The sequence below is a fragment of the Aphanomyces astaci genome, assembly GCF_000520075.1.
Source record: "Aphanomyces astaci strain APO3 unplaced genomic scaffold supercont1.48, whole genome shotgun sequence".
Taxonomy (NCBI): Eukaryota; Oomycota; class Saprolegniomycetes; order Saprolegniales; family Verrucalvaceae; genus Aphanomyces; species Aphanomyces astaci.
In genome coordinates this window covers 367,710-394,647 of record NW_009798311.1, presented here as the reverse complement: position 1 = coordinate 394,647, position 26,938 = coordinate 367,710, and the positions used below count along the sequence as shown (strand labels likewise).

General features: G+C 51.1%; 18 protein-coding genes across 22 annotated transcripts; 10 read left to right on the top strand and 8 right to left on the bottom strand.

The window, feature by feature from the left end:
• Positions 1-251: 251 nt before the first annotated feature.
• On the bottom strand, positions 252-1,656 carry H257_13450. Of its 2 annotated transcripts, XM_009840961.1 has the most exons (4): positions 1,188-1,656; positions 922-1,086; positions 444-869; positions 252-382 (listed from the first exon to the last, which is right to left on the bottom strand). In XM_009840961.1, the coding sequence occupies exons 1-3, from the start codon at positions 1,640-1,642 to the stop codon at positions 452-454; spliced, it is 1,038 nt and encodes a 345-aa protein (XP_009839263.1). In that variant the 5' UTR covers positions 1,643-1,656; the 3' UTR covers positions 252-382; positions 444-451. The 2 variants fall into 2 exon arrangements, with proteins under 2 accessions (XP_009839263.1, XP_009839262.1); XM_009840960.1 differs by having other exon boundaries at positions 252-869.
• Positions 1,657-1,915: 259 nt separating this feature from the next.
• On the top strand, positions 1,916-6,001 carry H257_13447 (hypothetical protein). The gene has a single exon (XM_009840957.1). The coding sequence runs from the start codon at positions 3,440-3,442 to the stop codon at positions 4,922-4,924; it is 1,485 nt and encodes a 494-aa protein (XP_009839259.1). The 5' UTR covers positions 1,916-3,439; the 3' UTR covers positions 4,925-6,001.
• H257_13449 (hypothetical protein) lies at positions 1,926-3,377 on the bottom strand. Its single transcript, XM_009840959.1, has one exon. It carries the CDS (start codon positions 3,340-3,342, stop codon positions 2,038-2,040), a length of 1,305 nt encoding a protein of 434 aa, XP_009839261.1. The 5' UTR covers positions 3,343-3,377; the 3' UTR covers positions 1,926-2,037.
• Positions 5,050-5,910, bottom strand: H257_13448 (hypothetical protein; the record flags this gene model as incomplete). Its single annotated transcript, XM_009840958.1, has 1 exon — positions 5,050-5,910. One exon carries the CDS (start codon positions 5,908-5,910, stop codon positions 5,050-5,052), a length of 861 nt encoding a protein of 286 aa, XP_009839260.1.
• Positions 6,002-6,439: 438 nt separating the features above from the next.
• H257_13446 (hypothetical protein) lies at positions 6,440-8,325 on the top strand. The gene has a single exon (XM_009840956.1). The coding sequence runs from the start codon at positions 6,608-6,610 to the stop codon at positions 8,153-8,155; it is 1,548 nt and encodes a 515-aa protein (XP_009839258.1). The 5' UTR covers positions 6,440-6,607; the 3' UTR covers positions 8,156-8,325.
• A 1-nt stretch (position 8,326) lies between these two features.
• Positions 8,327-9,109, bottom strand: H257_13445 (hypothetical protein). The gene has a single exon (XM_009840955.1). The coding sequence runs from the start codon at positions 8,996-8,998 to the stop codon at positions 8,381-8,383; it is 618 nt and encodes a 205-aa protein (XP_009839257.1). The 5' UTR covers positions 8,999-9,109; the 3' UTR covers positions 8,327-8,380.
• Positions 9,066-9,422, top strand: H257_13444 (hypothetical protein; the record flags this gene model as incomplete). The annotated part of the gene is made up of 2 exons (XM_009840954.1): positions 9,066-9,132; positions 9,235-9,422. The coding sequence occupies 2 exons, from the start codon at positions 9,066-9,068 to the stop codon at positions 9,420-9,422; spliced, it is 255 nt and encodes an 84-aa protein (XP_009839256.1).
• On the bottom strand, positions 9,197-11,096 carry H257_13443 (hypothetical protein). Its single transcript, XM_009840953.1, has 5 exons — positions 10,611-11,096; positions 10,371-10,519; positions 10,173-10,310; positions 9,687-9,957; positions 9,197-9,634 (listed from the first exon to the last, which is right to left on the bottom strand). Exons 1-5 carry the CDS (start codon positions 11,089-11,091, stop codon positions 9,429-9,431), a joined length of 1,245 nt encoding a protein of 414 aa, XP_009839255.1. The 5' UTR covers positions 11,092-11,096; the 3' UTR covers positions 9,197-9,428.
• A 260-nt stretch (positions 11,097-11,356) lies between these two features.
• On the top strand, positions 11,357-11,617 carry H257_13442 (hypothetical protein). Its single transcript, XM_009840952.1, has one exon. The coding sequence runs from the start codon at positions 11,364-11,366 to the stop codon at positions 11,559-11,561; it is 198 nt and encodes a 65-aa protein (XP_009839254.1). The 5' UTR covers positions 11,357-11,363; the 3' UTR covers positions 11,562-11,617.
• A 310-nt stretch (positions 11,618-11,927) lies between these two features.
• H257_13441 (hypothetical protein) lies at positions 11,928-13,808 on the top strand. 4 transcript variants are annotated; one of them, XM_009840951.1, is made up of 6 exons: positions 11,928-12,385; positions 12,443-12,536; positions 12,825-12,939; positions 12,994-13,182; positions 13,230-13,315; positions 13,363-13,808. In XM_009840951.1, the coding sequence occupies exons 1-6, from the start codon at positions 11,944-11,946 to the stop codon at positions 13,715-13,717; spliced, it is 1,281 nt and encodes a 426-aa protein (XP_009839253.1). In that variant the 5' UTR covers positions 11,928-11,943; the 3' UTR covers positions 13,718-13,808. The 4 variants fall into 4 exon arrangements, with proteins under 4 accessions (XP_009839253.1, XP_009839252.1, XP_009839250.1 ...); XM_009840950.1 differs by having other exon boundaries at positions 13,230-13,808; XM_009840948.1 differs by having other exon boundaries at positions 11,928-12,536.
• A 426-nt stretch (positions 13,809-14,234) lies between these two features.
• H257_13440 (GTP-binding nuclear protein Ran) lies at positions 14,235-15,031 on the top strand. Its single transcript, XM_009840947.1, has one exon. The coding sequence runs from the start codon at positions 14,311-14,313 to the stop codon at positions 14,950-14,952; it is 642 nt and encodes a 213-aa protein (XP_009839249.1). The 5' UTR covers positions 14,235-14,310; the 3' UTR covers positions 14,953-15,031.
• A 378-nt stretch (positions 15,032-15,409) lies between these two features.
• On the top strand, positions 15,410-17,721 carry H257_13439 (hypothetical protein). The gene is made up of 5 exons (XM_009840946.1): positions 15,410-15,742; positions 15,786-16,739; positions 16,832-16,936; positions 16,990-17,154; positions 17,208-17,721. Exons 1-5 carry the CDS (start codon positions 15,416-15,418, stop codon positions 17,319-17,321), a joined length of 1,665 nt encoding a protein of 554 aa, XP_009839248.1. The 5' UTR covers positions 15,410-15,415; the 3' UTR covers positions 17,322-17,721.
• H257_13438 (hypothetical protein) lies at positions 17,333-18,018 on the bottom strand (the record flags this gene model as incomplete). Its single annotated transcript, XM_009840945.1, has 3 exons — positions 17,333-17,680; positions 17,734-17,817; positions 17,869-18,018. The coding sequence occupies 3 exons, from the start codon at positions 18,016-18,018 to the stop codon at positions 17,333-17,335; spliced, it is 582 nt and encodes a 193-aa protein (XP_009839247.1).
• A 357-nt stretch (positions 18,019-18,375) lies between these two features.
• H257_13437 (hypothetical protein) lies at positions 18,376-19,207 on the bottom strand. The gene has a single exon (XM_009840944.1). It carries the CDS (start codon positions 19,186-19,188, stop codon positions 18,427-18,429), a length of 762 nt encoding a protein of 253 aa, XP_009839246.1. The 5' UTR covers positions 19,189-19,207; the 3' UTR covers positions 18,376-18,426.
• A 1,315-nt stretch (positions 19,208-20,522) lies between these two features.
• On the top strand, positions 20,523-21,071 carry H257_13436 (hypothetical protein; the record flags this gene model as incomplete). The annotated part of the gene is made up of 1 exon (XM_009840943.1): positions 20,523-21,071. One exon carries the CDS (start codon positions 20,523-20,525, stop codon positions 21,069-21,071), a length of 549 nt encoding a protein of 182 aa, XP_009839245.1.
• A 1,073-nt stretch (positions 21,072-22,144) lies between these two features.
• On the top strand, positions 22,145-23,016 carry H257_13435 (hypothetical protein; the record flags this gene model as incomplete). Its single annotated transcript, XM_009840942.1, has 2 exons — positions 22,145-22,585; positions 22,696-23,016. The coding sequence occupies 2 exons, from the start codon at positions 22,145-22,147 to the stop codon at positions 23,014-23,016; spliced, it is 762 nt and encodes a 253-aa protein (XP_009839244.1).
• A 525-nt stretch (positions 23,017-23,541) lies between these two features.
• H257_13434 (hypothetical protein) lies at positions 23,542-24,294 on the bottom strand. The gene has a single exon (XM_009840941.1). The coding sequence runs from the start codon at positions 24,264-24,266 to the stop codon at positions 23,556-23,558; it is 711 nt and encodes a 236-aa protein (XP_009839243.1). The 5' UTR covers positions 24,267-24,294; the 3' UTR covers positions 23,542-23,555.
• Positions 24,295-24,961: 667 nt separating this feature from the next.
• Positions 24,962-25,393, top strand: H257_13433 (hypothetical protein; the record flags this gene model as incomplete). Its single annotated transcript, XM_009840940.1, has 1 exon — positions 24,962-25,393. The coding sequence occupies one exon, from the start codon at positions 24,962-24,964 to the stop codon at positions 25,391-25,393; it is 432 nt and encodes a 143-aa protein (XP_009839242.1).
• Positions 25,394-26,938: the final 1,545 nt, after the last annotated feature.

The window sequence follows — 26,938 nt, the reverse complement described above, 5'->3', positions numbered from 1 at the left end:
GCTTCCGATTCCCGGTACGGGGGCTGCAGGCAGCTCGCGAGTGTAGCGATGGCATATATGCAGGTGGAAGTGTGTGTACAACAGGTGGGCAATTGATCGTGTCGGTCGAAAATGGAAAATGACACCTCAGCGGGATGTTATGTATGCAAAGGAGCGAGACAAGATTTTCTTGCCGCCATAACTTTTGAGCAAAAAGGTCTTAGTTTACTCGGAAATCATCCAATCAAAGTCGAGATTTCGCGCTTTCTGGTGAGCCAATTAGATTCATTATTAGCACAAAATTAGAAAAATTCCGCCAATGACGAAAGAAGTCGATACATTTGTTCGGACCGGAGTAGTATTAATAGTAACCTTTGGCCGTCCAAATGTATTACCACAAGTACTACACGTATACATACATCAAGAGTAGCCCTTGCACATACTAGTAATAGTGTAATACTTACTAAACGCGTCAATCTTGACCATGATGATGGGGTGTAGAGCGTTGGTAGGCAAGGCACGATATGGCGACGAGAAGCGAGGCCGCCTGCGATGCCACGTGCAAAGTGCCCATAAACGGGAGCTTGGCGATGTTATTCCTGTGTAGGTCATTTGCGATGACCCAGCCTTGGGGCGCCACCACCGCGAACGCGATGGCTACGGGGACCGACATCCGTCCATAGGCGACCAGAATAGGCGGAAGTCCAGTCATGATTACTTGGACCAATGTGTACAAGATGGACGCGCGGCGCAGGCCGACGCGAGCCGTGAAGGTCAGCTTCCCGGCCACCAAGTCCGAGTCAATGTCTGGCGCGTTCATGATGATCATTCTTGCAAACTGCTGAAGGGCGAGCAAGGGCATGACGGGTCGTAGGGGCACTGGAACGTATCTAATAGTATGGACAATCACAACGAATCGTGCCAATATAGTGTGTCACCGACAGGAGGCCAGTGCCAATCTGAGACGCAGCACCCACGAGTGGGATCAGAACGGCAAACACGAGCGCAATGCAGAGCTCGCCAAACCCGCGGTATTGCAGTCGAAGTGGCGGCGCAGTGTACTGCCACGAGATGCCAACGGCCGCGGCGACTAACATCGCCATTTGCCTGTGTTGGGCAGACAGTAATGTGTTCAGTTGGGTGGCATGTCAACTAGTAGTAGTAGAGCTATTGCATCCTTCAAGAGGCAAGAATACATGGAACAGTACCCTCGAAACGGGCTTTCGGTGTCAATGGCATTGAGCAGGGCAACGTAGCCTGCAGTGACAATGGTTCCAATCCACGCGCCGTAGTAGGCGAACGCGGGCGTGATGAGTCCATCGACGAGAACGCCGCTGCCTCCATTGTACGTCCCCCGCTTTGTGTTGAGCGAGTCGGCTCCAAGGTCGTAGTAATCGTTGGACCAGTGCGTGACGACATGCACCCACCACAGTATCAGCTGCACCTTGACGAACGCTACTGCGTTGAACTCGGTCACGTCGACCTTGTCGTCTGCGAGCGCCGCCATCGCCCCCATCAAGTGCACCAAAACAGAATACGCCAGGTACCGGAGGCGACAGAAGCGCACGAACACACCGACATCCTCCCGCCAAGTCCGCTTCCCGATAGCACTACTCGACACAGCGCCGCCGCCGTCGCCGACACTTGAACTCTGCTTGCCCATGGAACCGCTCGAAGGAATATGATAACAATTCATAACGGTTTTCGTCGTCCGCCCGTACCATGTGTACGAATTTCACTTGAACAAACTATGCATACGACAAACGCCATTTCAAAAGTGTGAAATAATGTCGTTCCATTATTAGTAATCGAAATACAGTATTCGAACGAATTCAGACCGTCCCTTCTTTGCTTTTGAGCTTCTGATTGGCTAAATCTTTACAACACAGCCAATCAAATCACCTTTTGAACTAGATCAGCCAATGACATCACTTCACGATGGCACATGGAAATTCGTTCCAAAATATAAGAAGCCAGATATCGAAATCAGTTTTTCAAATACTCTGAAACTTTATACTACGAAACCGTCGACCTTGGCGCCACTTTCAAATTTGCCGCCTACAGCTCCAGCGCCTGCAAAGCAAGCGTCTTGGCTTGAAACTGCGCCAGCACGTCCCGCAGCGCGGCCGCGTCGATCGCTCCCGTGTGCACAAAGAACTTGCGCTCGGAGATGTCGAGCAGGATCGCATGCGGGCCGTGGACGGACTCGGACTTGGTGAGGTTGTGGATCTGGTCGGCGATGCCGCTCTCCTTGTCCTTGCTCGTGAAGAAGATCACCGCCGGCTCGTCCGATACTGTGCACACGTCCCCTTGACACACGACTCCCTTGCTCGACTCTGCCGCGAGGGTCTTCAGAGTCGCGTCCACCGCGACTTGCTCCGCTTCGCTCAGCGACGAGTAGAACACGACCAACGACGGCTTTTCGTTGATGGAGAACCCACCGGAACTCGCGCCTTCCGACAGATCCACGACCGACTTGGGGGCCCACGGAAACCCCTTGGGGTCCGACCGCACCACGGACACCGCGTCCTTGTTGACCACCGGACGGGTCGGACCGCGGTTCGGGCCCAACACGACCAAGTGAGGAATGCCTTCCACGTCGTACACCTCGCCCAGCTCCTCGTACACTGCGCTGGCAGACTCGAACGGAATCGCGAGCCACGGCATCTTCTTCAAGTACCCGTCAAAGTCGCCCTGCGACCGATCGCCGCTCACAAACACAATCTCGAGCTCGTTCCCCGCGGTCTTGGCGGCGGCGTACGCTTCCGCGAGGACGGGCGTGAAGTTCTGGCACGGGCCACACCACGACGCAGAAAAGTACAGACCCAAGTGCTTCCCCTTGAGGTCCGCCGCGCTGAACGACTGGCCGTCGCGGTTGACGAAGTGGTTGCCCAGGATCTGCGGAAGGGTCTTGGGGACGTACGGAAAATGGAGGCCTTCGGGGTCCTGGGACACCTTGCTTCGGGCGTTCGGGTTGATCGTGTTGCCGTGCTCGTCCACAATCACGAGCGTGGGGATGCCCTGGACCTTGTACAACGAGTTCAACGCGCTGTGGACGTCACGCGCGGCAAACGGGACCGCCGCCCACGGCATCTCGCCAAAGTACTCGTCGAACGACGCTTGGTCCTTGTCGGAGCTGACAAACACGATCTCAAACGGCTTCCCGCTGGCTTGCAACGTCTTGTAGTACGTGGCCAGCTCGGGAGTGAAGCCGCGGCAAGGCGGGCACCAGTGCGCGCTGAAGTAGATGCCCACGGTCTTGCCGTGGAGGATTTCCGCCGTGGACACTTCCTTTCCTCCCTTCTGGAGCAGCGTCGGGCCAAGGAGCGGCACGAACGGCGATGTAAAGCCAAAGACGGACATAATTGGGAAATGACGTCGGTCGACTTCGATGGAATTTGAGTGACGGCGGTGGAAATTCCGCCGGAAAACCTGATGGATAGAGGCCACGGGTATCCGGATGTCCACCACACTGTACGGTTGTATCGAAATATGTTTCAATACTTTATTCAAGATAAATTCCCACGTGCAAACCCACCATACGATCCCACGACAAGTACAATCGCTACATAACTTTGCTGGAAGAGTGAGTGAAGCACTTCATGATTCCATCGAAGTCGACCGACGTCATTTCCCAATTATGTCCGTCTCTGGCTTTACATCGCCGTTCGTGCCGCTCCTTGGCCCGACGCTGCTCCAGAAGGGAGGAAAGGAAGTGTCCACGGCGGAACTCCTCCACGGCAAGACCGTGGGCATCTACTTCAGCGCGCACTGGTGCCCGCCTTGCCGTGGCTTCACTCCCGAGCTGGCCACGTACTACAAGACGTTGCAAGCCAGCGGGAAGCCGTTTGAGATCGTGTTTGTCAGCTCCGACAAGGACCAAGCGTCGTTCGACGAGTACTTTGGCGAGATGCCGTGGGTGGCGGTCCCGTTTGCCGCGCGTGACGTCCACAGCGCGTTGAACTCGTTGTACAAGGTCCAGGGCATCCCCACGCTCGTGATTGTGGACGAGCACGGCAACACGATCAACCCGAACGCTCGAAGCAAGGTGTCCCAGGACCCCGAAGGCCTCCACTTTCCGTACATCCCCAAGACCCTTCCGCAGATCCTGGGCAACCACTTCGTCAACCGCGACGGCCAGTCGTTCAGCGCGGCGGACCTCAAGGGGAAGCACTTGGGTCTGTACTTTTCTGCGTCGTGGTGTGGCCCGTGCCAGAACTTCACGCCCGTCCTCGCGGAAGCGTACGCCGCCGCCAAGGCCGCGGGGAACGAGCTCGAGATTGTGTTTGTGAGCGGCGATCGGTCGCAGGGCGACTTTGACGGGTACTTGAAGAAGATGCCGTGGCTCGCGATTCCGTTCGAGTCTGCCAGCGCAGTGTACGAGGAGCTGGGCGAGGTGTACGACGTGGAAGGCATTCCTCACTTGGTCGTGTTGGGCCCGAACCGCGGTCCGACCCGTCCGGTGGTCAACAAGGACGCGGTGTCCGTGGTGCGGTCGGACCCCAAGGGGTTTCCGTGGGCCCCCAAGTCGGTCGTGGATCTGTCGGAAGGCGCGAGTTCCGGTGGGTTCTCCATCAACGAAAAGCCGTCGTTGGTCGTGTTCTACTCGTCGCTGAGCGAAGCGGAGCAAGTCGCGGTGGACGCGACTCTGAAGACCCTCGCGGCAGAGTCGAGCAAGGGAGTCGTGTGTCAAGGGGACGTGTGCACAGTATCGGACGAGCCGGCGGTGATCTTCTTCACGAGCAAGGACAAGGAGAGCGGCATCGCCGACCAGATCCACAACCTCACCAAGTCCGAGTCCGTCCACGGCCCGCATGCGATCCTGCTCGACATCTCCGAGCGCAAGTTCTTTGTGCACACGGGAGCGATCGACGCGGCCGCGCTGCGGGACGTGCTGGCGCAGTTTCAAGCCAAGACGCTTGCTTTGCAGGCGCTGGAGCTGTAGGCGGCAAATTTGAAAATGGCACCAAGGTCAACGGTTTCGTAGTATAAAGTTTAAGAGGTCCTGAGATTGTTTTTTGCTTTTTGAGTGAAAAAAGATTTGGAAAAATCGAAAAAATAGAGACGGTTTCATCCAAGATACGAGGATACTTGTTCCAACCGCGGCCCAAACAAACCCCTCGCGAGCATCCCTTCGAGCTCGACCGCGACGCCGTCGTCGTCATGTGAGTGTTCCGTGACCTTGTTCGCCGCTCTCTTGACGGACGGAATGGCGTTCTGCATGGCGATGCCCATTCCCGCCGCTTCCACGAACTCCAAGTCGTTGGCTCCGTCTCCGAACGCGACGGTCTCGGCGATGGGGATCTGCAGGTGCTGCGCGAGTCGGTGGAGTCCCACGCCTTTGTTGATGTGTCGGGGCACACACTCGACGAAATAGCTGTACGAGTTGACCTGCAGGTCCGCCGACACCTGATCGACTAGCGCTGCATGGATGGCGGCCGGGTCGTCGCCCAGTACCGCGACTTGGCAAGGCGCGACGGCGTCGAGGTCGTAGGCGGGGACGATGTTGAACTGCGCGCCAGTGCGGGTGCTGTATCGATGGATGAGATCGTGGTGTGCGGGGTGCGATGGCCGTACGTGGATGATCCCGCGGACTTCGTCGTACAGGTTTACGCACCGATGCATGTCCTCGGCGGCGCGAAGGACGGAGCGTACGCTATCGACCGACATGGTGTCAACGTAGAGTGGACGGCGATGGGAGTCGAAGGCCGCCGCTCCGTTGCACGACAGGATCGTGCAGGGGTGGGCAAGACCGAGTTGACGCTCCGAGTCCGCCATGCACGCAATGGACCGACCCGAGCAAAGTGACACGACGGCGCCGGTCGCGGCCACTCGTTGGATGGCGGCGGCCGTCCGCGCAGTCACTCTACTGGAGGCATTGAGAAGAGTGCCATCCAAGTCGAGCGCGAGAAGGGAATACAGCCGCGCCATGACACATGCGAGAATGCTGCGGAAGTCCAAGGTTCCATCACAGTCACTTTGCGTTATCCGGATAAATGAGTAATATGAACCGATAACACTATTTTGAATGTTTACACCCAGGTATGGGTTATTATGAACCAATTCTACCCATTCGAGACCATGTTATCCCATTTAAGCTTGTACAAACTATACAATACAAATATATATATGGTTTTGCCCAATGCCGAGAGACAGAGTCGAGTCAAACGTTTGGATTGGCAGAAATTCCCTAGAACGTGATTTGATTAGCTCAGGTGGTTCTTTATCCATTCTCATACGACATTCGATTCTGGTGACGGCTCCAGTTTCGAATCGATTTGACAATAACTTGTGTAAATAAATACACATAAACTACGCTAAGCACTTACTACTGCTTTAGTATCTCATTAAGCTACAGGTAATCAAACCACAACACAACGACAATTGGTTATCAGTGCGGATTGTGTAGGACCCCATGTCGACCATTGTCCACTATTATCCACTATTACTAACCAAAATATGCCAATTTAAATCTGTGTTTTGAATATGTATATCTCACCACGCATTCAAATTGCTTTGATTTTACGTATTGAAACAGTGACCCAAAATGATATCGCCAGCTTTGTCATGTCGTCGTTCGTAGTGGTTCAAGTGATGCAGTATTATAGGCCAACTTGACAGGAACAGAATGCGCGTCTTGCCGGTACTCGCGCTCTGCGCCTTGTTGGCAGCCGTCTCCACCGTGGATGGCCGAGACTCTGGCGTACTAGTTGTGTCTGGGCTTTACGCCGACGAATTCCAGTCCAGTTCGTCCAATCATTATTACGTCGGCAGCGATAACACTGCAATTGAATCGTCTGATGTTGTGGAGCTGGCTCGGCGCAAGCTGCTCTCTCATGCTGACCAACCAGTACATCACCACACCTTCCGAGGGAGCAGCCATCCCTCGAACAAGGAATTCGTCCCGTTGGTTGCCGCTGCATCCCGCGTGGCAGCCCCGTACGTCGTCCGCGCGGCGGCGCCGATGGCTCGCGCGGTGGTTCAGCGGGCCATGGGACCCCGCGGCGTCCAGCTCGGTCGAGCCATGCTGCGGAACACGCCCAAGGCACTCAACGCCGTCAACAAGGTGGCTGCGTCCGTCCATCGAGGCGCAAATGCCGTGTCTGGCGTGTCCGACTCGGTTGCGCGCGTCAACGCCAAGGTCAGCGCCGTCGCCAACCGGTATGCCGGGGACTCGGGTGTCGTGGGGCGGCTGGCTCGAGGCGTGCAGGATGGATCTCATACTGTACGCGAATACAACTCCCATGTGGGCAGCGCAGCCAAGGCCGTCAGAAAGTACGCAGGCCACGTCCAAGGCGCGACCAGAGTGCTGGGCAGAGGCGCGATCAACCTCAAGAGTGCGTTTGGAGTGAAGAGTGATGGTCGCATAACCAATCCACAGGTTAAAGTGACCCAATCCAAGCGTGGAGTGACCAATACAGGACCGAAGAAGACGTCTCGTAAGAAGTCGGCCACGACAGACGCTAACAGGTTGTCAATTGGAGCAAAGAAGTCAGCAGTTAAGAAGACGCTTGGTGGAGCCAAGAAGACGTCCACTCGCGCGAAGAAGACGTCTCTTACGACGTCGGCTACTAGAGCTAACCAGCCCACGAAATCTGCCAAGTCGAGTGGAACAGCGCTATCTGTCGCTACTTCCAAGTCTGGAGCACTATCGAAGCTAGTTCACATCAGGTCCAAGCTTGGAAAGTCGGTGCAAAACGGACTTGAAACTGTGAAACGAGGCTCAGAGGCAGTCCAGCGGGGAGCTCAGAAAGTGACAGATGTGGTCTCGGGGGTGGCTAGAGTCAGCTCCACAGTGGGCCGCGTCAACGCCCAGGTCGCCCGCGCTGCTTCGAAGCTGACCGATGGCCCGGGGATGGTTGGCAAGGCAGCGAGGGGTGTGAAAAGTGGCACTGAAGTGATCGGTCGAGTGAATGGCAGGGTTGGGAAGGCAGCCAAGACGGTCAGCAGCGCTGCTTCACAGGTGAAACGTGCCAGCTCCAAAGTCAGCAAGGTGGCGGGTGGGTTGAGTAAAGCCATTGGCGGTAAGCCGGCTCCAGCTAAGCGTGCACCTACTGTGGCTAAGCGTGCACCTACTGTGGCTAAGCGTGCACCTACTGCGGCTAAGCGTGTACCTACCAATCGAGCGGTCTCGCGCTCCACACCTCGCAGCGGTGGTCGTCGTGGAAAGCTGTAATGAGCCGGTCTTGGTTTATTGCTTTCAATGACGAGAATGTATGTCACCTTGTTTGAGTGAGTGCAGAATAGTACACTGACATTGTGAACTCGTTTTCAATTACTGTAATTAACTGAAAGCTACTCTAAACACTAACAATAACTTTAATCCAATACCAATGCAAATTCGATACAACTTTTCATTCGAACACTACGTTTAATAGCTCAACACCACGACTAGGCTAACTTAGGCTCCAAAGTCTCCATCATATGTGCCGTGAACGAGGTCCCAATATGGGAATGGAAACCCAAGGTTGGAATTCACTTTTGTGTGGTGCGTAGCATGGTCTGTCGAGCTGTACACGTACGGAAGGTGGAAAGACACGCCCGAGTGATCCAGTACTCCGAAGAGACCCATGACCATCATGTACAACACAAACGACACTACGTGCATGGGCAGAACGAAAGGAGGGCCGTAGAGGATGAAGAAGTACGCGGCGCCTTCCACCGGATGCATGTACATGTCGTCGAATGGGTGGGGATGCTTGTAGTGATGATGTACTTTGTGGACGCGGGTGTACAGGAAGCGGGAGTGGAGGAGGCGGTGCCAGTAGTACTCGACGTGGTTGGCCCCCAACATCGCGCCCACCACTTGGCCGGTTATGGCCAGCCACGAAGGCCATACCGCGTCGAACTGCATGAGACTGAGACCTCGCACATGCAGTTCTGTCGACACCATGGCGTACGCTGCCGCCATGATGAGATTGAACGAGATCAACGACCCGTGGTGGACAGAGCGAACGTGGACTGGACCGCGGCGGTAGAAGATCACATGCAGCAGCGATGAGAAGACGATGTAGCCCATAAAGACCACCAGAAATGCAGCGCAAGCATGCACCGAGAGGAGTCTTGACGCTGCGTACGCTAGGTAGATGACTGAAGCCAAGACGCAGGACGCACCAACGTGCCACCTTGGAAACATGATTTCTAATGATGTAGGTATCCGGATAAAACAACGTCCGGATAACATCAAACATGGCGGTATTTTTCAAACTGCGACCATGGCAAAAGGCGCTGCGCGACACGAGGATACTAATGCAGGCGGGAAGAAGCATAAGGCAGCGGCAAAGAAACCTGGGATGAAGAAGGCAGCAATGTTTCAGTGCGTCCAAGACAACCTCGCGGAGATCACGGAGATCAAGGCGGAACTGGATAAACTCGCGCAGGAGCGGCGATTCATGTGTCGAGACGAGTCCATTGTACACGTGCTGCATCTCTCCAAGCAGTAACACGTATTATGACGTATGTTGTTTCTTAGCATCAACAGCACTACTACTTCCCTCCGCGGCGGTACTTCCACCATTCCTTGTACTCGCGCTCATCTTGGCCAAGAGTTGGGTGGACACATTCATGCTTTGCCTTCGAGTGGAAATGAGACCTGTGATCTTCCGAATTTGGACTTGGAGATGATGCAGCACTCGTTTCTCTCGATCGATGGCATCTACACCGCGCATCCCCATTAGCCACGTCACTTCAACCTTCTCAATACATACCTGTGTCTTGCGACAGTCCGATGAGCTCAATCGCCGCGGCCAGATACTCCACTCGATGCGCACTCGATTGCATCTTCATGAGCGCCGCGGTCGAGATGTTGGCGTCTCCCGCGAGGTTATGACATTGGAACGTGTACTCGACATCACCCCGTAACGCATCCCAGTTGGGTCTTGGCGTGTGGCTCCGCTGGTATGCCGTCACCTTGGCTTGGATCTCTTCACATTTGCCTTCCACGGCCTGCAACTGGCTTTCGAGTCCTGCGCGAGTAAACTGCCCAACCCATGTTATTATAACAACAATGTTACAGTAGATAACAACACTGTTACAAGAGATAACAACACAATATAGTATAAAATCACATTATTACAGTACATACCCGCCCAATACAGTAATAACAATACTGTTACAGCACTATTAAAGTATATAACAACACACTGTTCCAGTACATAATATCACGCTGTTACAGTAGATGATTGACAACATACCCGAACCGCAAAGATCTGCGTTGACAGGTCGTGGAGCTTGGGGTGTTTCGATGCAATATCGGCTTGCAGTGCTTTGATTTGACATTTCAGGTCGGTTTCGGTAGGCGCGTTCATATCTGGGCGTTTCTGGGTATTCATCTAAGCAACGTCGTCAGCAACGCCACCATATCCCCATACTAAATAGCAACGCAGACCCACCGACTCTAGCAATTGCTGGTTTTCCTTGAGTTTCTTGGCATTCAGCCGGTACGCACAGTCATCCATACGCAGGCGGTCGAGCTCGGCTTTGATGGCTTTTTCCTGCTCCAAGAGGCGATCCTGCTTTTCATCAATGGTCTTCATCAAGCCTATATATATATATATATAGTCATTCTCTAGCGTTTAGATGATGCAGGTATTGCTGCGATGGGGGAAGAATTTTGCTGTAACTAAAATTACCAGTGCACTGCCGTTCGCGAAGAACTCTGCGATGTTTGAGCGTCGCGATGGCATTCAAGGCCGCTTGTTCGTCAAACGTGGCATAGTGCTGCTCCAGCTTGTCCTGGTACATTGCAATTTCGACGGCCAGCTCGACGTTTTGGTGCTGTTTCGCAGCAAGTTTCTGGCGCAGGTCCACCAGTTGCTGCTTTTTGTCTTCTACGTGCGCGAGAAGCCCTACATATAAATCTTTGTGTGCAAGATGTACGCCCGAGTTGCTGCGATTGTTGTCGTCGTGGGGACATTTGTAGATAAACTGGTTCATTTCGTCGACCATTGTGGCCACCAGAGTTGACGGCAGCAATGCCTTGAGCACTTGAAAACACATATGTGGGGTCAAGGCGTTGCTCAGGTCGTTGCTCCGAGTGAGTTCTTCGAGGACTCTGGACCGAAAAGGGCGCGGCGGACTGCTGCTTGCATTGCCACAGCTTGGCTGCTCCATAGTTGTCCAATTATAGATATAGTGTTCAGACCAGTAACGTTATTAGTATTTATTGGGTTGTTGAAGTTCCAGTCGATCCTAACTTGTGGTGCTGCCACGTCAGATGGAGGTATTATTATTATTATAGTGGACACTATCATATGGACGTTTGTATGCGTGCGATTCTTATTCGGCACAGCCAATCCATTGGCTCGCCTGGGTGTATTATCCGTATGTTCCGGATACTGAACGGCGCCGTGGTTGGTGCAGCGCCATTATTCCAAACCAACAAGATGCATCTCATGTACTACACCGGCGCCGATGGCAAGAGATGCTACACCCTGAAGAAGGAAGACCCGACCGGGAAGCCTTCGCACTCGGCACACCCTGCGCGCTTCTCCCCAGACGACAAGTTCTCCAAGGAACGCATCACCACGAAGAAGCGCTTCAACCTCCTGCCCACCCAACACCCCGACCCGTTGTACCAATAGACTAACCAAGTGGTGGCACACAATCCAAGTTATGTAATCCCGTCTCTCTCTCTCTCGAGCCATTCAGTCCTCTCGGCATGGCGGAACCACGCGCACATGCAGAGCGAGCATGTCTGTCGTCACCACCAAATTCGACGTGATTGTTGGATATAGTAGCAGCTCGCTCGATCCATCCTTCCCGAACGTGTACCTTCGATCACACCATTTCTGAAGCATGCATGATGGCATGCCGTTCCTGGTAACGCTGTAAGTTAAGCGATTGAGAGAGGAAGAAGTTAAGCCATGTACGGATTCATCATGCTTGTGATTGATGTCCAAAGAACGTTTTAATGCAAAATCAAAGAGGTTTAACGAATTAAACGTAATCTTCATTACAACAAACATGCCGCGACTGCGGAGTCAATCGTCGTGTTCCACCGCGGACACGACGTCGTCATCGATGCCTGATCTAGAAGATGGCGCCAAGGATAGCTCTGGGAAAAACAAGACTCTGCGACATGGTGGGTGGCGGCGGTGGCATGTCCGCACGTCGTTTGTCTGGGGTGTCTGGGCCGTTGTCTTTGCATGGGGCGAACTCGGTGCTGGAATGTATGCCATGCACTCGTGCGACTGGGCGTACGGGGACAGGAAGGAGTACCATCTCGCGGTGATCGCGGATCCCCAATTGACGGACTTTTACTCGTACGACATGGTCAAGGGAAGTTGGGTCCTCTGGCTCACCGAATTCTACTCGGACCTGTACATGCGGCGGCACTTTTCGCTCCTCGCGCGCAAAGCGAACCCTCCACATGGCGTGATGCTTCTCGGCGATCTGTTTGATGGAGGTAAGTACATCCACCAAGTCATTCCATCTGCGCACGTCGTTCCGCGTGTCGACGTAGGAAGAGTTCTGTCGCGGGACGAACATGCAATGCATCAACAACGCTTCGAGTGGATCTTTGGCGGGTATCCCCACATTCAATTTTGGAACATGAGGTAGGATATATATATCTATATATTTGTGTATATTTACGATATATATCTATATATTTGTGTATATTTACGATATATCTATATTTGTGTATATTTACGATATATATATTTATTTGTGTATATTAAGAATTTATATATATATTTGTGTATATATTTGTGTAGAATTTATATATATATATACTAGTATTTGTGTATATTTAGGATTTATATATATATGTGTGTGTATATTTAGGATATATATATATATATTCTGTATTTCACGAATATTATGATGTTTGGCGCAACCGGTAGCGGCAACCATGACGTCGGAATTCGGCAGTGGAATTCCAAGTACGCAAACAAGCGTCATCAAGACACATTCGGGTTGACCCAATATGCAGTGGTGCTGGGTCATGTTGAGATTGTGGTAGATGATCACGAAGATGCATCATACAAGTCGTCTTCATGACGATGTATGTAGGTCGTGGACGCCATCGGACTCCTCTCCAACGACGATGCGGTTCGAGCGGATGCCATGACGTTTGTCCAGACGTACGGGTCCATGAAGGCCAAGCGACAGTTCCCGCGCCTTCTCTTCTCGCACATCCCGCTCTTCCGACCGCCGCATTCGCCATGCGGTCCGCGACGACAGAAGGCGCCGATCGCACCAGTTCGTGTCGACAAATCGTCATGGAAGAAACTATGATAGTTGTCTAGGGCCGGGGGGTTTCGTACGAGAATGTCTTGTCCCCAGAACTCACTGCCATGATTCTCGATGCCGTGGAACCTATTCATGTGTTCAGGTAATGTATCGTTCAAACGGTGCAGCGCAATGACGTCTTCAGATTAGCGGCGACGATCACACGCCGTGCACGTACCACCACGAAGCGTTCAACGTGACCGAGGACTCCCTCGCCACGTTTAGTTGGTTGCAGGGTGAGAGACACCCGGAGCTGTCTATGTTGTCGCTGCAAGGTTCGCCCTACACGAGTCCGTCAATGCATATCCACACGTGTGCCTTGCCCGACCAGATGGGCATCTACCTCGGGTATGCCTGTCTTGGGGTGGTGTCCGTCGTGTACCTGGCATTGGGCAGGCATGCCCACGTCCCTTCGCAGAAGAGAAGCGTCGCATTCTCATGTGCTGTCATCGTCGCGCCCATTCTCGCGTGGTACTGCGTCCTCCTGATGTTGTCGCTGTTGTGAGTATGGCGCGCAAAGAAAATTTGAAAATGAGAAGTTCGAGGATTTGATTGGCTAAAATACCCGGAATTCAAATATAGTCTTATTGCCACGAGATTGTTCTTGCCTCGACGAATGGTATATATGCACTGTCTAGACAAGTCGGTTGAATCCTCGGCGCTGTCATATGCAGGGAGCATGTAGCTTGCAAGGAACATCCATCGTCTTGCTGGATTTCGTCGTATGCCATCGCTTGCCGTTAAGATCTGTTTTGAATTGGGCATCCTAGGCTGTGATTGGTCACTGGTGTGGGTGGCCAGGAATATAATATGGGCGTTAGTGTGTAGAAGATCAACGTACGTTAAGCGCCGTTTTGAATGCCCGTGTGTGGCTGTGATTGGCTCGGGTGGGGATCTGGGACGGGTGGCAGGAAAATGATATGAGGGTTAACGCCAGTAGGGGAATATATTGGTTTTTGTATACCGCGGGAGAAGCGTTAAGGGTTTTTTTGTCTGGCGGCGAATTCACTTGACGTTTGTATGCGGACGAGGCAAGGGTTACGTGGTTGGCTCGAGCCCCCACGATGATCATTTTCGTTTCTGCAGTCGCAAGTCAAGATGGCCGCGCAAATGCCCGAATTCAAGCTCATCCTCGTCGGCGACGGCGGGGTCGGCAAGACCACCTTTGTCAAGCGCCACTTGACCGGCGAGTTCGAGAAGAAGTACGTCGCGACCTTGGGTGTGGAAGTGCATCCGTTGAAGTTCGAGACCAACTTCGGCCCGATCAAGTTCAACTGCTGGGACACGGCCGGCCAAGAAAAGTTTGGCGGCTTGCGCGACGGGTACTACATCCAAGGGCAATGCGCGATCATCATGTTCGACGTGACGTCGCGCATCTCGTACAAGAACGTGCCCAACTGGCATCGCGACTTGTTCCGCGTGTGCGAGAACATCCCCATCGTGTTGTGCGGCAACAAGGTCGAAGTCAAGGATCGCAAGGTCAAGGCCAAGCAAATCACGTTCCACCGCAAGAAGAACCTCCAGTACTTCGACATTTCCGCCAAGTCCAACTACCAGTTTGAAAAGCCCTTCTTGTGGTTGGCGCGCAAGTTGGTCGGCGACAACAACTTGACGTTTGTCGAAGCTGCCGCCATTGCCCCGCCCGAGGTGATCATGGACGAAGCCCACAAGCGCGCCATGGAACACGAATTGGCTGCCGCCATCGATGCTCCCATCCCAGATGAAGACGACGACATTTAAGCACTCGCGCAAGTCTGACTTAGGGGTTAAGGAATACTATATATTGTATGGCATCGTCGATGCGTCTACAACGATCAAATGTCCTCTTTGTTCGTTGGTTTCATGGACCCTGCTTCCTGCCTTTATCATCAAGCAGCAGGATCATTGATTGACTTCACTAAGCCGACCAGACTGCCAAAGACACCAGTACTGTAACGCACGAATATATCTCTGCGTTCCACTACTGTACCGTGGAGGATGCATGACGTATCATGGTTCAGATACACATACCTCGTAGGGATTCTGATCATCAGAGGACTTTGCCCCTCGAAGGATGTTCATCGCATTCTTGGCTTTGGCGCAGAACTGGCGGTTACAATTCACAAAACGAGACTGAAATCCTACACGTTTTGGTACCTAGGTTCACCATATCCGGATAATCTACCCACTGCTGCTGGTGAATTTCAAAATTTGAACTCGCGCGATGATGGCGGCAGGATCCAGCAAGTCGACGTCGGGAAGTACCTCCAGTTCCCACTCCAGCGTCGCCTCCCGAGACAGCCGTCGAGAAAGGTTGACGGAGTACCTCGCCTCTCGACGTGTAGATGCCACCAAGTCGTCCACCATCACGACGTCGCGTCCGACAAGCACGTATCCCTCGACTGCCGGAGTCAGCAAAGTGACCATGGATCGACTGAACAGGACCAAGATCAACGCAGCGCAACCAACCGCAGCTTCCTCGCGACATGAGAAAACGGATACGTTTGGCGAGTCCACATATTCCGCTGGTCCTCAACGATCCACCATGGAGGTATGGACTTTCCGGTTCATATCATTGACTTGACACAGTACAGGCCAAACCCACGGTTCCACCCACTCCAACACCCAAGCTGTCTGCACATTCCACGTTTAGCGCGTTGAGGAAGTCGTCCAAGACGCATGTCCCGACCGAACCCCCCTCCGCGTTTCCACCGCCGTCGTCGTCGTCCGTCCCCGCATCCTCATCCAGCGGCGGCTTTGACGACGACGATTCGTTTGGACCGATGAAGCTCACGTTCGATTCGACGCCACCTCGCAAGCCAAAGTCGAGCCAGCCCCCCGGTCTCCTCTCGCACTTTAAGGCGAAGAAGACGCCCACGGGCGCATCCGCCCAAAAGGCGCTATCGTTCCACCCGCCTTCATTTCCACGCGACGAAAACGAAACCGAGCGAGAGTTTTCTACTACTACTAGTAGTAGTAGTAGTACAGCTAGTACTAGTACTAGTACCACCACCACGCTCCACCACACGATCCCGCCGTCAGCGCACTTCAAGCCCCATGCCACCCCCATGAAAGCTACCGCTATCGCCTCCACGTCATCGCACTTCAAAGCGCCCGCCGCCGTCGCGCCGTCCTCCCATGCCTACCCTACCCAGGACGGCATCGTCCATCAAGTGCCATCATCGCACTTCAAGCAACCCGCACAAGAAGTTGCCCCCATGTGCCAGGCTGGGGTGATAGATCTCATGCAGAAACCCCAAGACATCCCCAACACCAGCCCACCATCCAATGCCAAAACTACTAGCAACATGCTGCGGAAAAGCCCCACCGTGAACTTGGACACTACTACTACTACTACTAGTAATAGTAGCACTGTTGCTGGTACTAGTACCAACAACGACGACGTGCCCCCGTGGTTCAAGGCAGCACCTGTGGCGATGGCTACTACTACTAGTATTACTACTAGTACAGACCACCCAACGCCGTTTCCATCTCGGTTGCAAGAGGCCCTCCGGCAGCACTTGGACGAAGCGATCTACACGTCCAAGGTAGTACAAAACTACGTACTATATGAGTTGGATATATATATATATATATATGTCTGCGTTTCGAGAAATATATATTTATATATTTGGAATAGTTTTCGTTGGCAGGGGCCCGCGTCGTATTTGCCGACATTCCGACGCATTTGCCCCTCGCGCCGGAAAAAGCCATCTTTTGGCTCGCCAAAGCCAACGTCGAAGAGGTACTAGTAGTAGTACTACTACTAGTAGTACTACGGATTGACAAACATACTAGCAACACAAAGCGTGGACGACCGCGGCAGCCATGTACACGGAAGCGCTGCATGTGCTGAGTGTTCCGCTGGAGCGTTTGATCGTGGAAGCGGCGTTCATGGAGTTCCAATGCCGCCTCAAGCTGACCAGTCCATCTTCGCCTGTGAACATTGTGGTGCCCAATATGGTGAGATATAACAAAGCATCCATTAACTGTTAATCCAACTACTACTCGAGTAGAAAACCGAGCTCACGCCCGAAAAGCAGCGCGAGTTTTGCGCGCACTTGCTGGAAGGCGGCACGCACGAAGACAGTTTCATCATGGACGACCCCAGTGCAAGATGGCTCCATTAACAAGTGTCAAATCAGTCTGCTTTGCGCTTCTTTTTGAGCTTTTTGAGCTTTTTTTGGGCGTTTTTGGCACGTTTTTTGTGTTTTTTGGCCGCTTTTTCGTCGCTTTCGTACGCTGGGGCGTTGTCTACCGAACACATGCGATCACCCACTTTGTCCAAGATGGCTTGCGACTTGAGCGCCTTCCGCGCCGCCCAGAACTCGCGCTCGTGGACATGATCACTTGCCGTGATGTCTCGCGATGGCGGACGCCGGTCCTGGGATCGTGAACGCTTTCTCGTGTCGAGTCGCTGCCTTTGTCGTCTAGGGTTGTCGTCGAGATGCTGTTCCAACTGCCGCTTGCGATAGCATGCGTCCACTTCCTACATGTAATGTTAGCAACGGCATGCAGCACGGAATGGAAGAGCGGACCCACCTGCCGCTGGTTGTGTGTATCAACGCTCTTAATCGTGTTGAGAAGGAACCCCTTGTTGACGTTTTGCGTCGGCGCGATGGGTTGCTAGTGCGCGACGTTAGGAACATGCATGGTGTGATGTCGGTGTAACGTTACCGTGTAAGCAAAGACGCCGTGGTCGCGGACCTTCCTAGCTCGTTTCTGCATGTCTAAGCGGATCCTGTCGGCCACATCTTGGTCCGTGAGCACCTGGCTTGGGATGTGCAGACTCGACTGCTTTAGGACTTGCATTACCCGCGCTTCCATCGTTCCTGGATATGCTGAATACCTGTCGTAATGAATACTATTCCTCGAATACTGCATTCTACAGGTTGTAGGACTAGTATTACTAGAAGATCGGAATAGTAGACCAGACAGACAGGCACTTTTTTTAGTATGATTGCTCTCGCCAGCGCAATCAATTGCGTCCCACTATCACAACGACCCGATATTCTCAACGTACACTGTACACTGTACCGTGCATTCGGATCATTCCAACCGTACACTGTACCGTACATTTCTATCATTACTGTACCGTGCATTCCTATCATTCCCAGCTACTTAGTAGTACTAGTACCTTGTACAACTACGGTAGTAGTACAGTACTAGTAGTAGGGACTAGTATATTGCAGAACTACTCGATAAATTAGCTTTTGGAAATGTGATGGGATGCTGCTACAGGGCAATTCTGTACTGGTCGTCGTCGTCGGAGGTGGGCTTTGGGTAAGCAAACGCATCGAGCAACGTCTGGCGCAACTGCATGTCGGACGCCGTCGCGTACGTGTGGGCTCCAGGCGCGGCGAGCATGTCGAACGGAATCACGTCCACGTACTGCAAGTTGTCTACGAACTGCTGCTGCTCGTACATGACCCGGCGTTGTTGGGGGGGTGGTTTCTCAGCCACGAACGATGGTTCTTCGTCGTCTCGACTCCGCTTCAACGAGTCGTGGCACACGCTGTGCACGAGCCGCGATAAGCTCGCGATCTGGTCGGTGAGGTTGGTCAGGTGGGTTTTGATCTCTGTGACGTCGTTCCGGAGGTCGTCGATGTCGTCGCCGGTGGACGTCGCGTCCGAGAACTGCTCAGTGTAGTTGGTCTTGCGCTTGATCTTGGCCATGAGATGGGGCTTGTGCTGGTGGAACAGTTCGTGGTGAAACTCCCACGAGTTCTTGAGGTCATCCGTCTCCAATGCAACCAGCAGCACCTCCTTCTTTGTCTTGCGGAACCCATAAAAGTTGAGCTGCCTCACAAAGCTGCTAAAGTTGCTATGTTTGAAGTACTTGGGCAGCATGTACGCGGCAAACTCCTTGGGCTCGCGCACGATAAACGATCCGCCGTCGTCGCTCCAGCCGGCCACCGACGATGGCGCGGTATCGATCATGTCGTACGTCTTCTTGAGGAAGATCGCGGCGGAACTCACCTTGCGGCGCGCGTTCATGGCTTCTCTCTTGGACCAATATTGAACAATGCTCCACGAATGACCTTTCGTAATCACTTGGAGTTGTCCTTTCATGTAGTACTAGTATGTACTAGTAGTATGGGACATGTGATGGTGTGTTCTGTGTTTGTCAATTAGTTCAAGCTGGGCTGGAAACAGTGGGAGATTCGATTTGCATCGAATTGATTGGCTGAAATAATACTTAATCCACGAATCAAATTGCTTGAATCGTCGTCAAGGAAGATGATTCGTTATAATTTGATTGGTCAGTTTCGAATTTGATTGGCTATTCACGTGACAAACCCACTACGCCAGATGGTGGAAATGTGATTGGGATAGGAATATCCCACCAGCCAAGAAATACCTTGATATTTGTATGGGAGGAGTTGTGGTGATATGTTTGGTATCGACCTAACTAAACAATTGAGTGCATCTGTCGTACGCGAACTCGTAATATGCGCATAAAAGATCAGTAGATCAAATATGGTGCCGTTTACAAATGCAAAGTCAGATGTGCTATAACCATAAGGCGGCTGGTTGAAATCTAATGGGGGATACTAGTAGTACTAGTACTACAGTAGTATACTCATAGTACCGTTGAGTGGTATTGTGTTTCTCGAGTCGTCGCGCTATGCTATGAAAAGTTCCTATTTCCTCACTTAGTTGTAGTACAGTAATAGTACAGTGTACAAGTACAGCTGTAAACACATACTACATGGTACTAGTACATACTAGGTAGTACTACTACTGGTACTACGTACTACTACGTACTATTATAGTATTCTCAACACAAGTGATCATGTTCGAGTGGGTACAGTAATGCTGGTACAGTACCTTGATTAATTGAGTTTGGATTATCATTTTTAAGACTCAATGAGTACAGTACCTTGAATACTGTAGCTCAATCTTATCTTTTGTGACACATCGTGACATATCCGTTCTTTCCAAGGTGCACGTTTAACCACAGACGCTCATAGGTCTGAGGAGTCCCACGACGTAGCAGACTACATCTCGCATCCGGCGCCAGCGGAGTGGATTGTCCACGATATTACGAGCACAACCACGCCCGGAATGGGAATGGGAGCGGAATAGAATAATATCGAAGTGGGGATGACATTCCCCTTGCACAAAGCATCACACTCATCACCCTTTCTGGAACTTGAACTTTGAGACACTCGAGTCAACTAATCGTGCGGAAACACTGCCGTCAACAAACAGTCGCTCTTGTTTTCGCTGGGATAACTTTAGATTACTGTAAATTGCCTGTAAAGTGCATAATATCGTAAATAATAGTCTCAGGAATTGGCCGCCACCGCCGCAGACCACTCCCAATAATGGACTCATCCAAGCCCGCTCTCTTCCTGCGCAAGACATGGGCCATGCTCGAAGCGTGTCCGCCCCACGTTGCTGCGTGGACGAATGGCGGCGCGTCGTTCGTGATCAAGCTGCCCAAGGAATTTGCAGCTACGATGTTGCCCAAGTACTTCAAGCACAGAAACTTTCACAGCTTTGTGCGGCAGCTCAACTTTTACGGGTTCCGCAAGGCCAAGACAGACGTGTTGGTCGTGGCGTTGCTTGCAAATGAAGTCAAAACTTCAAGCTCATGGGAGTTTCATCACAACTTGTTTCACCAATTCCGTCCCCACCTCATGGCAGCCATCACGCGCAAGACCAAGAAGACACCACACGACGATACTACTCGAAACATTTCAACCTACGACCAGACCAAACACGAGCTGAGGGCGGAAGTGGGAAGTATCCGAGCGCAGCTGGCAACTCTGACCGACCAAGTGGCGTACTTAACGCGGCTCATGGACGAACAGCAGCATCAACATACATCCGACCATTACACGTATCCTTGTTATGACACCCAATTAAGATAGCATGCTCAATTACATTCTTCGTGATCACCTTCTTGCTAAATGTAGTCCCCTGTTGTTTACAGTGGGTGACAGCACCGAGGGGCTGCAAATTGAATTTTTTACTGAAAATTTGTATGTATATAGAACTCAGCTCAATTAGAATAACCTTCATTGGATATCATGTCTAAAACTTAATATCTTGTGAGATACAATTGAAAACAATACCATCGAGTACGACGACAGGATTTCTGTCCTCCAAAACATTTCTCGCCTGTGATTGGCCATATCAGGCGTATTCTGATTGGAATACAACAGTAATTAGAGTCCAATGTCTCGAACGTAAAATCCAACGAGAATCCGGCAGGATAACATTAACCTAACATTAGCGTCTTGTATTTAACTGTAAGCCATCTCTTTTGGTTTGCCGTGGATATCTGCCAAAAAGTGCCCGAATCTAGCTGCTGTTGTTTGTGTAGAGTAGTGAACATATCTACAAACCTCTCGACGAATGGTCTTGCTATAGAGGCTTACTGTAGAGTTGGTTGTTGGTTGGCCCCACAGAGAGAGAGAGTTGCCGACGAATGTTCGACACTCTCAGCGGATTCATGCATCCGTCCAGTTATGTAAAGCCACGTCCTTCAACGATGACGACGCTGGCTCCATCACTGACATTATTGTACCGGTACTGCAATTTACTCCATCATTTCAGAGTCCCCGCGACACAAATAGACTTTTCATAATGCCAACGATCTACTACTATACGGTACACTTTTTAGAGTCCTTTTTCGTCGCAAGGGTTCTCTTACACTGTGTTTATTATTACCGGTACATTTTCCACAACGTTTAACACACCATGCGACGCTAAAAATCGTCTAATCGTTGAGCGTTGCCTCCCTCTTTTCCAATTGGAGTAGTCGACAGTAGAGAGATTTCGCAAACCAGCCATTGCCAGTGCCATAGAACCAGAATCCGATCCGGCAACGGCAATGGCAAGGCCGTTTTGGTCATTTCACAAAATGGCTGCCAGTGAAGTGTACGCATTTAGATTGTAACTTGATGCAATCACAACTTCACACATTTGCTTTGTGTCTGCAATGAGTACGGCCGAATCCGATCTAGCGCTTCGGGTGTACAAGTGGGAGAAGCGGAAGAAGCTCAGTCCAGCTACAACTACAATGCTTCTGGAGTTTGGCCTTGGTCTACCTGTGGAGCGGCCTTTGATTCCTGTCGTCAGTTTTGACATCAACATGCGTGATGCTGACGCCGTACTCTCGTTTCGTTTCGACGTCTCAGGGGTTCTTGAGCTCACGTCTCTGCTTGGCGTACCAAACGTTGTGATCACATCATCACGGGATCGAGTTACTGGTGTGGAGGATATGGCAATTCTCCTCAAACGCCTTCGCTACCCCATCACTTTTTACGACATGCTTTCAACATTTGGCCGGTCCCGTGAGCAACTTCGCCGCATATTCAACCACATGATCGAGTTTGTCTACACGTCATGGCGAGATCTCATCTACTGCAACAAGCGTATTGTTCGTGCCCGAATTGCGCAGTATGCCAGAGTCATTCAGGCAAAAGAGTCACCACTTTCAAATGTTTGGGCTTTTCCCGATGGGACCAAGATTGAAACGTGTTGCATCAGCGCATCCGCCAATGGAGCAGTTGGATTGAACTTGGAAAACGGACGTCCTCAGGCCACAAACGCATGCACTGCCTCAACTTCCAAGGGTTGACGACCCCGGATGGTCTGTGTATTCACTTTTATGGCCCCTTGGAAGGCAGTCGGCATGATGTGACGTTCCTCCGCATAAGTCAGCTGCAAGAGTACTTTGAGGCCAATTCGAACATTTTCCATGGCTACTATATTTACGGGGACCCTGCCTATCTCATTTCGAAATGGATCGTGTCTGGCTACAAGGGCAACAATTTAGACGAGCAAAACAACGCTTCAACACCGCCATGAGCCGAGTCCGCCAAGGAGTCGAATGGAACTTCGGCCGAATGAAAAATTTGTGGGGATTTACAACCTACAAAATGCAGCAAAAGATTATGCTATCCAATGTTGGGACGGTGGTTCTTGTGGCTATGTTCATGACCAATTGTAATTGCTGCTACCACGGGGGAAACCAAATTTCATCCTACTTTGGCATGGACCCACCGACACTCAAGGAATACTTGACATCAGAATTCAGTGACATTGTTTAAAAATAACAATTTGAAATGTCCAAAGTCATGTCCGCCAAGGAGTCGAATGGAACTTCGGCCGAATGAAAAATTTGTGGGGATTTACAACCTACAAAATGCAGCAAAAGATTATGCTATCCAATGTTGGGGCGGTGGTTCTCGTGGCTATGTTCATGACCAATTGTAATTGCTGCTACCACGGGGGAAACCAAATTTCATCCTACTTTGGCATGGACCCACCGACACTCAAGGAATACTTGACATCAGAATTCAGTGACATTGTTGAAATATAACAATTTGAAATGTCCAAAGTCATGATTACTTTTTACTGTCTAACAACACCTTAATGATGTTGGTCATTTTTGCGCTCTCAATGTTCGCCAATACCAACTGGTGCTCACGCTCAGCCTTTCGATCCTCACGGTCCAGCTGACGCTGCTGAAGCTCCGATTCAAACTTCTCGCGCTCAAAAGCGAGCTGCTTCTCTCGCGCGACTGCGTCACGTTCGCTCTCTGCCAAAATCGCAGCGGCCAGACTGTTGCGACGGTTCTCGAGCGCAGGACGCTTTGGATCGTCGCCTTCAGGGTCGCATTTTCGCTTCATCGTTTTCATAGCCATTTCGCGGACTATAAGCCCACCTTGTTCGACTTTATCCTTGTCATCTTGATCTTGGGAGCGCTTTTGAGCTTCTGTCTTTTGCTGCTCGGCCTTCACGTCATCCAGCAGCGTGATGATGTCGTCGAGGAGCATATGCTTCTCCTTCTCCTCCTGGTCTGAACCAGAAAGACGGGCTGACGTTGCATCGAATTTTCGATGCTCGTCGACGAGGGCCAGGAATCGATTCTGTACCTTCTTCCCGTCGACGACACGGCCGAAGTTCTCGCACGGCATGAGTGTTTCCGCAAGTCCTTGCCAAGCTTTTCTGAGCTGCCCTTTCTCTGCAGCGAATGGAGTATCGGCTGCCACTTGCTTGAGAAGGGTGAGGTCGTCTTCTTGCGACCAGTTACGACGCTTGTCCGTGTGCGCCATTGAGCTTTGGCTGTTTCTGGCTATGGCACGACTCTCCGTACATTTGGCCGTTTCTGTGGCAACCAAAATTATGATTCAGAGGTTTGCCGTAGAATTATGAAGTGACAAAGGTTGTGGCTCTGTCACCGGCAACGGCTCATTTGCGAAATCTCTCTAGTGGCTGTTTCATGCCGTTAAAACAAGCGCGAAAAGACTACATATTTCATTCCACCGTCATAATTCAATTTCCAACAAGCCTTCTCACTCACATCCATCACATGTCCCCTCCATCATCTTTGAGCTCTGGTGCCATGTTCGTCAAGAAGATGTTCGACATGATGAGTATGACCAGGCTTCGGACTTAATATATCTTTGAGATAATAATCTAGATAACATAGCAAAAATAATCTATTTCTTATGTGACGTGGGATGGAATAATCTATTTTTAGTGCCAGCAGATATTGATAATCTATTTTCAAGCTTCGTCCAATTATCCTCAATACACCTTCGCCCCACCATTTTGACAATGGTGTCGTTACGCACCTGACTGCAGCTGAGAAGGATGCATTGGTCATGCTCCTGTTGGATCCTGGCATGGTTGCAGTCCCCAGCACGCCGTTGAGCTACGCGGACGAACTTTTGGCTCCAAAAGTCGCCGAATGGGACCAACAGCAAGCAAGTACTGCTGCTTGAAGTTTGTCGGTCCAACGAGCAACATGGTTGAACGGCTCTTCAACGTCGCAAAGTACATCATGACAGACCATAGAAAGCACATACATACGGCGGCGTCATACTGTATCACGCCGCCGTATGTTGGCGGGTGGTGCCGCGGCGGCAGCGCCTTTGAGATCAAGTGCCCAGTCGACTTTGCCCAGCTCATGCTGCCCAAGTACTTGTGCAAGTCCGACGTGGTGTTGCTCATCGCCCACGAGTCCCAGCGCAAGACACTGGTGTTCCGCCACCCCCACTTTAACCATCACAAACCCCATCTCATGACTAAAATCAAGCGGAAAACCAACTTCTCCGAGATCTGCGACGACGTGACCAGCTTGGGCGAAGTCGACGCCTTGCGCGATGAAGCGGCTGGCATGAAGGCCGCGCTGATCTCGCTGTCCAGCCAAATATCGCAATTGGCGCAGCTACAGTAGTGGCCCACGTCGGGCACGATGTAATATCTCCACGAGGGTGTCCTGTGCTAGTAGTGGGAAGGTGCAAAAGCCAGGGGGAACTCTGGGTGGTTGCGGGTGAAACGGAAAGTGAATTAGCCTAGCTACCAGTGAGAACAACTGGCTCTAAAGGCTAGACGGACTAGCTAATGGCTAGCCAATCAGGACACGGCATCCTAATGATGTACCGTGGATATGGCTGGCTATCTACTATCTGAGGAAAAGCCTCTAAAAGGCACAACAACCTCCTACTAGCTGCAGCCAATGCTGCTACCCGAGGCTTCAGGGCAGTGGTGATGTTCATGACAGAACAGGGCGTTCTGACTCTAGTAACGGAAGCGGGTGAGAGTACCGAAGACGACGAGCGATTATTCTAAGCACTCGAGTACCTGGAAGACATGGAGCCGTTCATGTTTACCCCAGGAATGGACGGACGTGGTGCAGCCCATCAGCGTGCGCTGGTAGATAGTTAACCCACTACAGTATTTATTATATCTCGATCGAAGTGTTTTTCACACGTTTATTGTGTCCGACAATAATATTGAGTGGGATGCTCAATCGAATGGGCAGCTCCAAACCGGCAGACAATCAATCGACCAATCAAAAACCACTAGACGAATCCAGTAGCCAATCAAATCCACTCTTCGATCAATTCCACATCGATTTAGTGTGTGAAATAAATTTCAGACTCGACCATTTTTACATACAAAAGTCAGTACAACGAATCGATCGATGGGGAATCCGCACAAAAGTCCAAATTTGGGGTAAAAGAAAGACAATATTGCGAAGTACGTACTGGATCCTTTGACTATGAAGTGCATAGTAGAGACTACTCTAGTACTTCGAAGTATGACAAACGAGTGTAAACTACATACTAACGTGATCGACCATTGATCGGCCAAATGACCATCGATCGGCCAAGGTGTTTCGTCCAATTGAAATTAATACGATGTTTCATTGGACAAAATAAATCCTTGTGATAAGTTTTACCTGTATAATATGATGGAGGTAAACAATTTAACGTTGAACAATACTTGCAGCTCTTACTCTGAATACGTATACCTGTTGAAATTTAGTAAACCTTTGAGACATAGTATTTGAATTTTTGGAGCGAAAAATTGACCCAACTTTTTTCAATACTTAATTCAAGTCTAAATTTTGGCCGATCAATGATCGACTGTGTAAAGTGCCGAACTTTGACATTTTTTTGGCCTGCCAAGTATTGTTTAAATTGATACATTTGAATATGCCGCGAAAGAGCTTTCCGTCAGCTTTCCGGAAATGTTGGTTTCAATGAAATGCCATGAAAACCAATTGAGATATTTTAGTTTGAAAATTTTGAAAATTTGGCTGATCAATGGTCGATCACGTTAGTATATTCAAAATGAAGTCAAAAATATTCATAGCTCTGTACATTAATAAGGCAAAAATGTCACACTCCAACATCAACAGTGACCATTACAGTACCACCAAAACATAAGTACAGTACCGTACTTGTTAACAGACATATTGGAAGAGACGATATCA